The sequence below is a fragment of the Dermacentor andersoni genome, chromosome 4 (assembly GCF_023375885.2).
Source record: "Dermacentor andersoni chromosome 4, qqDerAnde1_hic_scaffold, whole genome shotgun sequence".
Taxonomy (NCBI): domain Eukaryota; kingdom Metazoa; phylum Arthropoda; class Arachnida; order Ixodida; family Ixodidae; genus Dermacentor; species Dermacentor andersoni.
This window is the reverse complement of record NC_092817.1, coordinates 179,107,800-179,122,237: the sequence shown is the minus strand read 5'-3', so window position 1 is coordinate 179,122,237 and position 14,438 is coordinate 179,107,800. Positions and strand designations below refer to the sequence as shown.

Genomic DNA, 14,438 nt, shown 5'->3' with positions numbered 1-14,438 from the left:
TGAAATACCTAAAAAAATTATGATATATGGAAAATGAAGGCCATCAGGAAAACAGAAGAAAACGAGGGCAGCGGTGGCGTAGAGGTAGAACACCCGCCTCGCGTGCAAGAGGTCCGTAGTTCGAATCCCGGTGCGGCGCAATTTTCGACCGGATTAAAAAAAAAGAAAGAAAATCCGCGTGTCGATAAAATTTCATAAACATACCTTGAGTGTGGCACCATACAAGATGTGGACGCGCTCAGCAAGGTGCGCCGCAGTGACCATAGGATGGTAAGAACTCGAATTAGCCTAGACCGGAGGTGGGAACGGAAGGAACTGGTACATAAGAAGCCGATCAATGAGTTAGCGGTAAGAGGTAAAATAGAAGAATTCAAGATAAAGCTACAGAACAGGTATTCGGTTCTAACTCAGGTAGAGGACCTCAGTGTTGAAGTAATGAACGACAATCTTGTGGACATCATTAAAGAGTGTTCATTAGAAGTCGGTGGTAACTCCGTTAGACCGGATACCAGTAAGCTATCGCAGGAGACGAAAGATCTGATCAAGAAACGCCAATGTATGAAAGTCTCTAACCCTACAGAGACAATAGAACTGCCAGAACTTTCAAAGTTAATCAACAAACGTAAGACAGCGGAAACAAGGAAGTATAATATGGATAGAATTGAACATGCTCTCAGGAATGGATGAAGCCTAAAAGCAGTGAAGAAGAAACTAGGAATTGGCAAGAATCAGATGTGTGCGTTAAGAGACAAAGGCGGCAATATCATTACTAATATGTATGAGACAGTTCAACTGGCTGAGGAGTTCCATAGAGATTTATACAGTACCAGTACCAGTGGCACCCACGGCGATAACGGAAGAGAGAATAGTCTAGAGGAAATCGAAATCTCACAGGTAATGCCGGAAGAAGTAAAGAAAGCCTTGGGAGTTATGCAAAGTGGGAAGACTGCTGGGGAAGATCAGGTAACAGCAAATTTCTAGAAGGATAGTGGGCAGATCGTTCTAGAGAAACTGGCCACCCTGTATACGCAATGCTTCATGACCTCGAGCGTACCGGAATCTTGGAAGAACGCTAACATAATCATAATCCATAAGAAAGGGGACGCCAAGGACTTAAAACATTATAGACCGATCAGCTTACTGTCAGTTGCCTATAAACTATTTACTAAGGTAATCTCAAATAATATCAGGAACGACTTAGACTTCTGTCAAGCAAAGGACCAGGCAGGATTCCGTAAAGGCTACTCAACAATACACCATATTCACAATATCAATCCGGTGATAGAGAAATGTGCGGAATATAACCAACCCTTATATATAGCTTTCATTGATTACGAGACAGCGTTTGATTCTGTCGAAACCTCAGCAGTCATGGAGGCATTACGGAATCAGGGTGTGGACGAGCCGTATGTAAAAATACTGAAAAATATCCATAGCGGCTCCACAGCCACCGTAGTCCTCCATAAAGAAAGGATTAAATCCCAATAAAGAAAAGTGTCATGGAGGGAGATACGATCTCTCCAATGCTATTCACAGCTTGTTTACAGGAGGTATTCAGAGACCTGGATTGGGAAGAATTGGGTTAAAAGTTAATGGAGAATATCTTAGCGACTTGCGATTCGCTGATGATATTGCCTTGCTTAGTAACTCAGGGGACCAATTGCAATGCATGCTCACTGATCTGGAGAGGCAAAGCTGAAGAGTGGGTCTAAAAATTAATCTGCAGAAAACTAAAGTAATGTTTGACAGTCTCGGAAGAGAACAACAGTTTACAATAGGTAGCGAGATACTGGAAGTGGTAAGGGAATACATCTATTTAGGACAGGTAGTGACAGCGGATCCGAATCATGAGACCCAAACAATCAGAAGAATAAGAATGGGCTGGGGTGCGCTTGGCAGGCATTCTCAGATCATGAACAGCAGGTTGCCATTATCCCTCAAGAGAAAAGTGTAAAATAGCTTTGTCTTACCAGTACTCACCTACGGGGCAGAAACCTGGAGGCTTACGAAAAGGGTTCTACTTAAATTGAGGACGACGCAACGAGCTATGGAAAGAAGAATGATATGTGTAACATTAAGGGATAAGAAAAGAGAAGATTGAGTGAGGGAACCAACGCGAGGTGATGACATCTTAGTTGAAATCAAAGAAAAAGAAATGGGCATGGGCAGTACATGTAGTGAGGAGGGAAGTTAACCGGTGGTCATTAAGGGTTACGGACTGGATTCCAAAGGAAGGAAGCGCAGCAGGTGGCGGCAGAAAGTTACGTGGGCGGATGAGATTAAGAAGTTTGCGGAGACGACATGGCCACAATTATTACATGACCAGGGTTGTTGGAGAAGTATGGGAGAGGCCTTTGCACTGCAGTGGGCGTAACCAGGCTGATGATGATGATGATGATGATATGAAAAAGCTTTTTTGTCTGGATGCAAGAAATTATTATTAAAGAGCCTCTTTTAAAAAATTGTATAAGTAATGATTCCAACGCGAGTGTAGAAATTAGCACCCAAGAAAATGTCCCGGGTTCGCTTCTATGTTTTTCCATTTTAGTTGTACCCTCCTTTTAAATAAATATTGTTGCTATGTTTTGTTTTCACTATATTTTTGTCGGAATGAATTTTCATGTACTACATGTACATGTACCACATTTTATTTCTTTCCTTGGTATTACGTGCCGAATCCACAATATTGTTACGGTGGAAAACGAGGACAAGGTTGTCGATGGTGAAGACGAGGAGGTGGCGACAGCCTCTCGGGATTGTCGGCTGCTGTTTATATACGCATTGTGAAAATACATCGTATATATTGTTTTATACCCGTGACATTTTGGTGGAGGTGCTGGGTATGCGTAGGCGGCATTGCAGCTGCACACGCGGTGCACTCCAATGGAAGCACGGTCCCAGGATGGGTGAGACGTCCGCTGCAGAGCTCCGTTGCGAAGACACGAACCCCGCACGCCCGCCAAAATGTACGTTGCTCTATCTCAGCCACAAAACCTCGGCATGTTGACCGGCCTCGATGTTGCTGACGTAGAAGAATGGTTGAAGATGTATGAGCGCGTCAGCAAGGTGAGCAAGTCTAATCCGACGATAATGCTGGCCAATGTCGTGTTTCACCACAACGGAACACCGCGAACGTGGTTTTGAAGTGGCATGAAGAAGAGCTAACCAGCTGGGACTTGTTCAAAGAAAAGCTGTCCGACGTGTTTGGCAATCCCACCGGTCGACAACCAGCCGCCAAGAAAGAACTCGCCACGCGTGCCCAAACTGATACTGAGTTGTATGTCTCCTACATTCAGGAATTCCTAGCCCTCTGTCGTAAAATCTACATGTCCATTCCAGAGGCGGACAAGGTTGGGCACATAATCAAAGGCATCGCGGACGGCGCATTCAGCCTTCTGGTCTTTAGAAATTTATCGACTGTCGACGCCATCGTAAAGGAATGCCGCCGTTTCGAGCAGGCGAAGAGTCGCCGCATATACAATCAGTTTACACGGCTTCGAAATACGGCAGCGACCTTTTCCTGTACAGACCCACCGACCAATCTAGCTTGCCTCCACCAAGCGAAAACGTGACCCGAATTGTACGCCGCGAACTCGAAGCAGCGTTTCCTGCCTCGCCTCAACAGACGTCTTGGCAAAACTCTGCTGTGACGATATCGCTGGTCCAGTCCGTGGTTCGCCAGGAAATCGTTATTATGGGTCGTCCCAGCACCTACTCCTTGAGTTGCCCTGACACCCACTCTGCTTATGCCTTCGTCTTATCGCAGTATACCTCACAGTGTTTGTTATCCCTACAATACCAGGTATTCATCGGACTCACGTGCACCTGAAGACAGGCCGATTTGTTTCTGCTGCGGCCGAATCGGTCACGTTTCCCATCACTGCCGGAGCCGCTGACCATCCCCTCCTCGAAACACCTTCCTGAGTTCAAGTTCGCCCCGAATTTCCTCACCCCGTTGCTTCTACAACCCTTCCGACACCACTACCTCGACTCGCCGCTATGCCCGCTCGCCCTCGCCTCAACGTCGCCAGCCACGTCCGCCCCAGCTTCATCGCTTGCCGTCGCCGACCTACTCAGGACCATTCCAGCAGAAAAACTAGGCAATGCGGCACCTCGAGGTGGTGCTGCAATGTCGTATTCGCCGCAAAATGCTGCTTTGACGCTGAAGCAGGGCCCGGACTTGATATCACTGGTCTTGGCTGGGCTCGGGCTTCATAAAGCGGGCCCGCGCCGGGCCCGGGCCGAAAAATCCGGCCCGTACAGTGCTCTAGCCACTGCCGACAAGCCTGCACGTTGCCTCCTAGACAAGGAGCATGGCATGCCGGTGCCTGCGAACGCGGTGGATTGTTCCCTCTCTAGCCGAACACACAAAATGGGCACCTGTGTACACACTGGCACATCTTTTTGACACAATTTGACCAGGTGGTTTGTTTCTAACCGTGTTCCGTCACTACAGCTGCCCCATGCGGTAACAATTTGACCACACTACTCGTGATCCCAGGGAGGCAGGAAACCGGTTAGATACATGGACACATAGACAGGTGGCCCACGGAAAGTGTGTGATGTACCCAAAGAATGCTAACGCATTAATATCAGCATGTCTATGAATGTTGGTAATACCAATGCCGGAGCCTTTTTCATCGTCGTAAGAAAGTTATGACCGCGGCAAACATGCGTGCCAGAGCAGAGAATCAAAAGAAACAAATAGTATGGGTTTTGACATCGCAAAACTATGCTAGCATGTATAAGTTTGATCTCTGTTCCGCCGGCTGTGTGCTATTCTCAGAAATGTTTCTGCAGAAGCTGGCAGACCTTGGCGAATTATCCGGCTTTACGAGAAGCACTGCTACAGCAGCCGGCGCTCAGCGTGCTATAAAGTTTTATGCCGTCATCAAAGCGCCGACGACCCCTTAGTTCGAAATGACACCGCCTGCTGAGGCCGCCGAAATGCAGGCGCCGACGTCGCCCATTTCCCATTCAGCGCAGCGCAAAGAAATGCCTAAACTGTGAAGCACGAATGCCGCGCGATACGCAGGGCTCGTGGCAGCTCCAATTGCAGATGATTTTGCTTTCGACGGGCAAGGCAAACAATTTGTGTTTCGTTGCAATGTGGCTAATTTGAACGAAAATTGATTGCCTGACATGCAGAAGCGACGCATAAGCGATGGTGGTCACGAGACGACGGCACCACGACGACCACATCAATATAGGAGAAGAGAACTTCTCTGCTGCCACAATGAAATTATCTTCTGCAGAAAGCGCCCTCCTTCGTATAATTGCTGCCGTGGTTCATTGGAACTTTTTAAGCGCTCTGCGACTAAACGATTGACCTGAATTTGTAATCTTTCAGGTGTATCTTCAGAGGGGGTTCTGACGTTCTTAGATTGCATGCTCCGTATAAAGACACTGTCAATATAACCTACTGCTTGCATGCAGCTAAACTGCGTACGTAGGAATGAGTGATAATCGGTGAACGTTCTCTCACCAGCTACGACATGCCATCTCTTATATATTTCTGAACGAATGTTTTGAAAATTTCCCGTGGCACATAGCGCAATTCTTACCTTGGATTAAAATACACGATTAGGCGGCCGTAAGTACTAAGGGAAATAAAAATGCTAATTGGAATAAATTTTATTTCACAAATTTACTTATGATTAAGTACTTTATGGCACTTATTTCAATCTACAAAATATAGCTGGTAAGATCGCAAGGCCTTCCGCTAAGAACGAATTCTCAGGGCTACACCAGTGTCGAGACATTAATTTTCAAACTGTTTGAATAAATCTACTCGTGTCCCAGGTAATTTTGTGCTGCGATGTATAAAGCAGGGTGTTCGTTTAACAGTAAGTCGAACAACAATGATTCCGATGGAAGTTTGGCAGCACGCATTTTGAAACAGGTCTCATCATCAGAATTCGTCCGAAGTCAGTATCTCTTTCAAACTCTCTAGCTAGAATTAGTAGATTTAAATACGTGCCATCAATAATTATTTATAGAGTTAATTATTGTAATTAGGTTATTAAGTATCTTTTTATTAGGCACTAATTAGGGATCTGGATTTCTCCTAGAAGTAACAGCCGCCTCATCGAGTAATTATGCTCAAGGGATAGAACTGCGCTGTCACAGGCAATTTTTAACAGTATGGTGCAGCGAAAGAATATTCCTCTATAATGGCAAAATATTTGCGCAAGTTAACGTGCTTTTGTGAGCTAAAGTCCGCTAAACCTGAAGAGCAACTCTTAAACAGCCCTTGTTGAGTAGAAAACTGCTCAAACTCACATGTAATTTCCTTATCTTGTGATGTTTCGCAAAAGAAGAGCGCACAGGTTATGACTTCTCATGATCTTGTGCATTGAAACGCCTCTACATTAAGTGTGACAATCATGAGATTGTCGCACTACTTTCTCTCAGTCTTTTTAATCCATTCAGAACACCGCTGGAACAAAAGCAAGATGCATTGAATCTAGAGACCCGTTGCATGTATTGATGACGGTTTCTCTCACTTGTGTACCTAGAACCTTAGCATAAAGAGGCCGATGATGTGTGCAGTTTATGCATTAACCGAAGGAAAGCTTCAGTCTGCGAAGGAATGCTGTTGAACGCTGTTTACGAAAATTTATATTTCAGGTGAAGATGTTTTTATTATAAAAGAATACTTGTCGTAGAATCAGTTTCTTTGTGAACATAAGGAGCATCATAACGTTGTAAGTACTTTAAAGCTCCGCAACAACAGAGAAATAATAAGTGTGACAGCAGAGCTGTTATGATGGCCGCGAAGATAGATACACAACGGAGCGCCAGCTCATGCTGGCAAATCTAATCCACAATACCCTACATCGAATTTTGGTCGTCAGATACAGATGCAGAAAACAAAATTTTAGGAAGAGAGAGAGGTCCGTCTCAGGTAAATTCCTCTGTTCAGCCACTCGGCGCTACGAAAGAGTAAGCGGGAAAGAAAGAGAAACATGGTGGATGACGGTCACGGTCACTCTTCTATAGAAAAAAAGAACCCGGGACAGAACTTGGGGGTAGGCTTGAATTTGGGGGTGCGTATTCGCCGCAACTGATAGACGCTTCTAACTGCAAAAATATCGATGGTACGAAGTGAACGATGTTGCTTTTTTTAAGGAGACAAAGCGAAGTGGGAAGGTCCTAGACTACGGTGACCACACAAGCAAGCGCGAAGGAGGCCTTAAGCGTTTGAGGCGCCGCTCAGAACAAGTTGAGACACCAGCTTGTTGCGACATGCCTATTTAGCTTAGTATGTGAACTGGGTTGCGGTTGAACGAGATGAAATTGAAGATTGCCTGATAATGGTAGATTTGCACAAGTGCAACATCTCGACATATTTTCGCTCATTTTTCTCGATAGAAGGCCTTTTTTTGTTCGCCTTACATTTGAGGAAATGAATTTTTTTTAACATTAGGAATTTCCAGAGGTAGCTTTGCATCTAGACTGGGTGTAATTAAGCAGGTTGTGGATGTTTGCAGCGTTTTAACATCTTCGAAAAGTAGTCACGTTATGACTTTTTTCGCGCTGATGCTTGCTTATGTCATCAGCGAGCACGATTGGAAATTCCAGCCAATTTTCTTTCCGGAAACATACACCGTTTTTCTTTTCTGTGATATAACCGTGAGGTCCTGTTTCATATGTTGGTTGTATGACCCAGTGTATTTTATTAGATTTTAAACGTTTGCAATTTAACAGTACTTATTTGGCTTTACATGTCCTCTGAAGAATGTCCAAGCATGCCAGCGTGTTACTCCATATCTTTTACTTCCTTTCAGAGGAAGCTTATTTTTACTGTTAATAACTCTCGTCGACCGACTACTTTAGGATGTAAATACAAAAGCAGGCTGTCCTTCAGCTAATTCATTTATGCATCAATATGAGATGGCCAAAATGCTACATTCGCCTGGTTTTTATCGCGTGAAAGAGATAGCTTAAGCAATTAATATTTAAATTCTTGGCACTATTGGGAAAGTAGGGCAGGTGCATGCGCGCATTCTATTATTGCGATAGCAATCATATGGACACTCCAGGCACATGTTTCCCGTCGCCGTGCACATGACGTTCCATACAAAGTCCAAAGGCAATCAAAACGTCGCCGCTCGCCATGTGCTGTACGTGCGAGTGAAAGCGCGTGAGGGTGAGTGAACGATCGCGGCTCATTCTCGCGCAGTCAAGGAAAGAATTTGGGGAGGAAGCGCGCCGTCTTTCGTCAAGGGAGGCAGGGGCGGAGGGCGCTGTACTTTGGTAGCAACAAACAGTCATGCAGGATCTATCTTGAAAGCGATTTTCTTTGGGGGCAGAGTCTAGGTGGGCCGACGACGCGTAGCTTTGCGTGTGCTACGTTCTCGCCGCTCAGTTTGCGCTGAAGCGATTGAAGCACGAAGGTCACTTCGCTCGCTGTTGCTGTCGCGCTTCCTTACGATAGCATTTTGTCAGCGAGTGTCCGTGATCATCGAATGAGAAGTGAGCATGGTTGCCTGTTCGATTTGACACCATGTTTGTTAATTTAGTGTGTCAGCGAATGTTTACAAGTTGATGCGGTCGATCAAACTACTATCCTTGCTTTGTATAGCTGTCTACTAATGTGCCATCGCAATCCGTGCTTCGCCTTGCGTGCTAAACTGTGACTTTATTTAGGTTGATTAAAGAATATTTTTTTCACATGACAAAGTACTTACGTTGTGCTCCTTGACAAGCTTAACTATCTCCTGCGAGTTGAGGCCTGGCTGCGTCAGGACACCGACTGATCCATCGAGTACGGGCATCAAACGAAGTAGCAACCCAGATAGGTGGGTGATGGGGGCTAAAGTGAGCACAGTATCTCTTTCGTCGGATAAAGTGCATGGTCTGAAAGCAAGAAAGTTTGGTATCTTAAGTTTTCCGGCACATTCTCGCTAATTTAATATATATATATGTGAAGATGATTCAAGGCTTGCTCTTTTGACGTCCTTGGTACACAGTCTCGTTCGACCTTATATGCTTGACTCTACCAATGTTGCCTACTAATCACATAACATGCTCCCTTACTCCTCAATGCTAGCCGATATTCCAAGGCACGCGTCCTTGGAGGATCAACTTAGCAGCAAACAAATCACAGTGCTAGCAAACAAATACAACTTTCCAGCAATAACTTCCCGGTTGCTGTACCTTCGCACCAAATCTCATGGCATACTGCTGTTACGCGCCAAATTACCCAATTGATATATCAAAAATGAGAACGGGCTGCGTTTGTCCAAATAAGGAGTGTCATCTAGCAACATAAAGGGTCACATCACAAAACGGTTAGTCAGACGAGATCGAACCTTGGCCTTTCTTGGCCCTCCTAGCAAAGAGAATGTCAATGTTGTTTTTGTAGGAGTTCAGAGTTTGCCAACACTGTCTACACAAGCAAGGCTCCCTCGGGGGAAGAGGTAAAATTGTGCACATAGAACGCATGTTTGGGATTTATGAAACGCGAAGCTATAGCAAAGCGGTATTTGAATGCAATGCAAAGAACACTCCGAGTCCGTTAACACATTACGTACTCCTGGCGAGCGGCTGTCGTCCGACCTATAAGTGTCCTATACTCTCGTGTTGGTAACATTGCGTGCCAATGCCACAGCAGCTGGCTGTTACCATCCCATTTGAGCTCAAAAACTGACCCTCGTGAACAAAACAGATCTAATAACTTTTGTTGCCGTCCTGAACCGAAATACATGCACCCTCTTGCAGCAACCACTACCCTGCAGCCAACTATTCGGCATCATCGCAAAGAAGCCGGTCTCCTTCGCCGCTAACCCGAGGTCCTTGTCCACGTTCTTTCGTCGCCGCTACTTTTCGTGCAACTACGAAATACAGCTCCCGGAGGTGAGGGACACGGCTGCTCATCTCCTCTTCACTGAACTTACCTAACTTGACTGATTCAACGTTCATGGAAATGCTGACGGTACTCGCGGACACCCCAATTTATGCCTGAGTAAAGAGGGCTGATGTGCGGTATCAGCTCCCAAAAACTCCTACACCGGCTGCACAACACACACTACGTGCTATCGACAGAAGACCATCTGCAGTTCTTGTTTTTGTCCACCGTCCATATAAGCGTAGCCAACTATCACGTCCCTCTTTTATTTGCGTGCTCAACCAGTGTCCTACAGGTTGCACTTAGAATTGATGCTGACGTCTCCGATGTAACATGCCGGCTATGATTTCTAGAGTTTGTCCCCCGTGCTCGTCGTGCTGGAGCCGCTTATCGCAGCTCTTTATATGCTATCAAGCTTTTGTTTGGCGCTTCTGCTGATCACGCAGGAGAGGCCCACGCACCAGCTTCGTCCTAGCGCCTTTATTTTGAAGTTCACTTGACTTTATGACTACAGACTTGATACGGAACCTGATAGTGGCTTCATGGATGAGATTTGTAAATGTTTATCATCAGAGTGTTATACTTGCTTTCACCGTTGCGCATCCCTCTTTCTATGCCATCATCATCCCTCGTCACACCTTTATGTCTCCGTTTCCCCTCCCCCTGTGCAGAGTAGCAGGCTAGACGGCCTTAGCTGAGGCTGACCTCTCTGCCTTCTTTCAATTAAATTATCTCTCTCTCTTGTACCCCACATCCTGATAGTTATATACTACTCCTGCTTTCGCTATGACACCTTAAGTTCTAGACGGCGACAATTTCTTATCTCCAGTTTTTCGCACAGTTTTCGACCACTCTGTAACCCTTTCCGAAATCATGGGTACCTTCTGCGAGAACAAAGTTTCTCTTGCAGCACCACCTTTCGTTTCTCCAATCAGGCGCTCCCATCAAGAATTGCACTATAGACACACCCTCCACTTGACGAGAGCGGTATTTCTGCGTGCGAATTTACCGCCTCTTTAGGCTCATTCCTTTCCATTTGTTAGCCGTATCAAACAACGACAAATTAGACATGATAGCCCGGGCCTGTCCCCAACACGAGCAGTAAGGTCTTCGCCGCCTGCCGATCTAAAACCAAACGGTCTGCAGCTTTTACAATCGTCCACTGGGCCAGGCTAAAGTCGCCCACTAATACCAACGACTTAGGCACTTTCCGTTAGTGCGCCCATTACTCTTCGTAGAGCGAACAAAGCACGGCTGTAACTGTTGTTTTTTATGTCAGTCCCACGTCGAAAAAAAGGCTATACCACAATGTGAACCATTCCTGCGGGCTGCCACTAGACCTTACTTGCACTGATTTGCAAACGGTTTTTTAACTGCGCGAACAAGTGGCCCCACAGAGAGCACACAAGGACAGGCGCCTATACCTCTGTGCTCTCTCGGTGGTCGTTTGAACACGCTGTTCTAAAAATGTTTGCAAATATGCAGAAACTCGCCCAACAACAAGTTCTTCTATACACACATTGGTTTCATGCGTCGTCACTTTCTACGAATACTGCGGCAGAGTTAGGCCGGCCCATTGCTAGCGCACTTTGCTGTGGCGGGTGCCGCATAACAAATGCGCATAAGCTTTGTCAAATAAAAAAAAATTATGCGTTAGTCTATCTGCCCAGATGCTTCCTACACCAATGTTTACGCACGGCGTCTCGGCACTTTATCAGCAACGATACAATCGCCGGCCGCGCACATGCAACGTCCAGAACCTTAACCCTTATGACACTAGACCTGCGCACTTAGAAATGAAGTAGTTTGCGACGAAGCTGTAGTGCGTGTGCTCCACTCCCTTCGGAAGTCCCGTGGTGCCCGACGTGTAGACGACGACTATGACCGCTTGACGAGGATCTTCAATAGGACACCCTCTGAAGGCTGATTTGTCCAAGTCTTTGAAGGAAGCCGTAGAAACAAATCCGCTTACACAGTCCATTGCGAATAAGACCTGCATAAATTACATGTTTTAATTACTCATTCGATAGATTACTGCAAATGACTGTGATTGCATAAGTATCAGGGAAGAATGCATGGGCAAGGTCTCAGACGCTTCATCGAATTGGCAACGCTGGACCAGCAGCATGCATTTGCCTGTCTAGCGATAAGAGCCGCATGCCCCGATACCTACACCAGCCGTAACGCCCTGTCGCGGGCCAGTCTCGCTGCCGCCGACCTTGTTCATTTATCGCACGCTTGACAGCAGCACAATAACAGTGCGCAGGCACCCCATCTTGTGTTTTCTTTTCATATTTAGAGGGATTTTTTTGGAATGCGGAAGAAAGAACCACATTAGATATATCGTATCGGAAACAATTTATTGAGAGGTTCCTCAAGGTGCTCAACAGCTTTGCGTATCACACTTGGGTTGCGCAGCCAATACTTAGACAGTTGAATAAATAAATATAACTAATTCGTTAGTTAACGGGAAAGTAATAAATAGCCTGAGTAACCCTACGCCAGTGCCAACATTATGCATTCTGTTCAACTCGTATGCGGAGTGCCTTTCATTTTTGAAACTTTGGCTCAAGATATGTGGGATACCCTGTATATATATATATATATATATATATATATATATATATATATATATATATATATATATGTATATATATATGGTACTGGAGAAGAACGAGCAGCAGGCACCACTTCGAAAAAGACGACGATGACGATTGGTCGGAAGCCTTGTGCCTGTTTTACCGAAGCTGTGTGTCCTCTCGCCGCGGTGCTCGGCTATCTGAGCGTTTTATCCATTGAACTATAGCGCCTCTTTATCCATTGAACTATAATGCCCTTCCCAAAACTGGAACTCCGCAGCCGTACGCTCCCTACGGTTTCGGTCATGCCTGAGGACGCCGCGCAGCCCGATCCTCCCATGGCATCGCCTGCAGTCTGCTCCGATGCTCTACGCCAACGAGTTCCTCCGGTCTTCAGCGGCAACGATGACCATGACGTCGAGGATTGGCTCTCGTTGTACGATCGCGTGAGTGCGCATAACAAATCAGATGACAAAGCTAAACTGACTAACGTCATCTTCAATCTTTCTGGAGTCGCTAATGTCTGGTTCCGGAATCATGAATCCTACCTCTCCACATGGACAGCATGCATTTACCCATTCTTTCACAGAAGTCTTCGGTCGCCCTGCTGTGCGCAAGCTTCGAGCAGAACAACGCTTGCGTGGTCGCGCTCAGCAAAAGGGTGATAGCTTCACCAGCTACATTGTGGACGTAGTTGACCTTTGCTGGGGCATTAATCACGCCATGCCCGATTCTGAAAAGATCAAGAATGTTATAAAGGGCATAGAGGATGACGCCTTCCAAATGCCCTTGGCGAAAAATCCTCAAACGATTGACGAGGTCATTACACTGTGCCAGAGCTACGATGAGCTCCGCAAACAACGCCTTACTACGCGCCGAGCTGCCGCGCCCGACGACACGATTTAGTCTTTAGCCGACAGTTCTAGTGCTGCTCCCGCCCACTCTTCGTTCCTCGACCAAATCAAGCAACTCGTTCGCGAAGAAGTCGCGCGACAACTGTCATTGCTGCCTGCTACCTAGTCGCCTGAGTCCTCTTTGCCCCCGGAACTTCGACGCGTCATCCATGAACAAGTCAGCGACGCGCTACCTCTTGTAATCAGCCACCTTCAGCGCCGGTTCCGCTCATGTACGCTCTTGTCGCCTCCAGGCCAAGACCACCACCTGAAGTTGCGCACTAGACCCCCACAAGCAGCTTCTATGCCTCACCTTCTCCTGCTACGAATTCCTTGCCCAGAAGCGGCTTCTGCGCGCCTCCACAGCCCCTACGCCCAGCCCAGAACTGTGCACTGCTACCTAGGCCCCCTGTTGATAATCCGTGGCGTACCCAAGACAACCGGCCGATCTGCTTTGCATGTGGTTTTGCTGGCCACGTGGTACGGTTCTGCCGCCGCCGGGGTTGGTCAGTCCCGATACTACGAGATTTCAAGGGAATGCTCCTGACTCACAATCCTGCTATTCGCCACCAGCTCCGCACTTCGTTCCTTCATCTCCTGTTCCCCGAAGCTTAAACACTCGTCGGTCTCCATCTCCCCGTTGACGTTCCCTCTCCCCTATCGTCCGCTGCCCTCCAGCTCTTGAGGAGAACTAAATGCCGCAGTTCCGGAGGCAAGAACTGCGATCTCTTGGAACTGCTCAAGCCTTCGTTTATTCCCTATGAACATCATTGAAGTTTTTGCGAAAGGTGTCACCGTTCACGCTCTTGTCGACACGGGTGCTGCAGTGTCCGTGATTGCCGACCAGTGTCCGTGATTGCCCATTTCCTGTGCTGCTTTCTCCGATTCCACAGTTCTTTTCACGCCATCTCAACTTGCTGCACGCCGTCATCCCTTCTTGCTTCCCTTTGCCCTCCTTCCCTTTTGCCAGGGCTCCAGCGTACTTTACGTTTCGAATTCGTTTTCGTGTCCATCAAGCTTACATCGTGGCGAGTGCCTCGGTTTTGCTGATGAATTCGACACGAGCTCTGTGTACGATGTGCCTGATGACTCGACTACTCTTCATGTCGACGC

General features: G+C 46.7%; 1 protein-coding gene across 1 annotated transcript in view; it reads right to left on the bottom strand.

The window, feature by feature from the left end:
• Positions 1–14,438, bottom strand: part of LOC126531930 (uncharacterized) — an 82,256-nt gene that overhangs the window by 50,199 nt on the left and 17,619 nt on the right. The window contains exons 3-4 of the mRNA XM_055070683.2: positions 11,644–11,846; positions 8,694–8,862 (exon numbers count right to left, since the gene is read on the bottom strand). Coding sequence (XP_054926658.2) covers positions 8,694–8,862; positions 11,644–11,846 — 372 coding nt within the window. The remainder of the gene's footprint in view (positions 1–8,693; positions 8,863–11,643; positions 11,847–14,438) is intronic.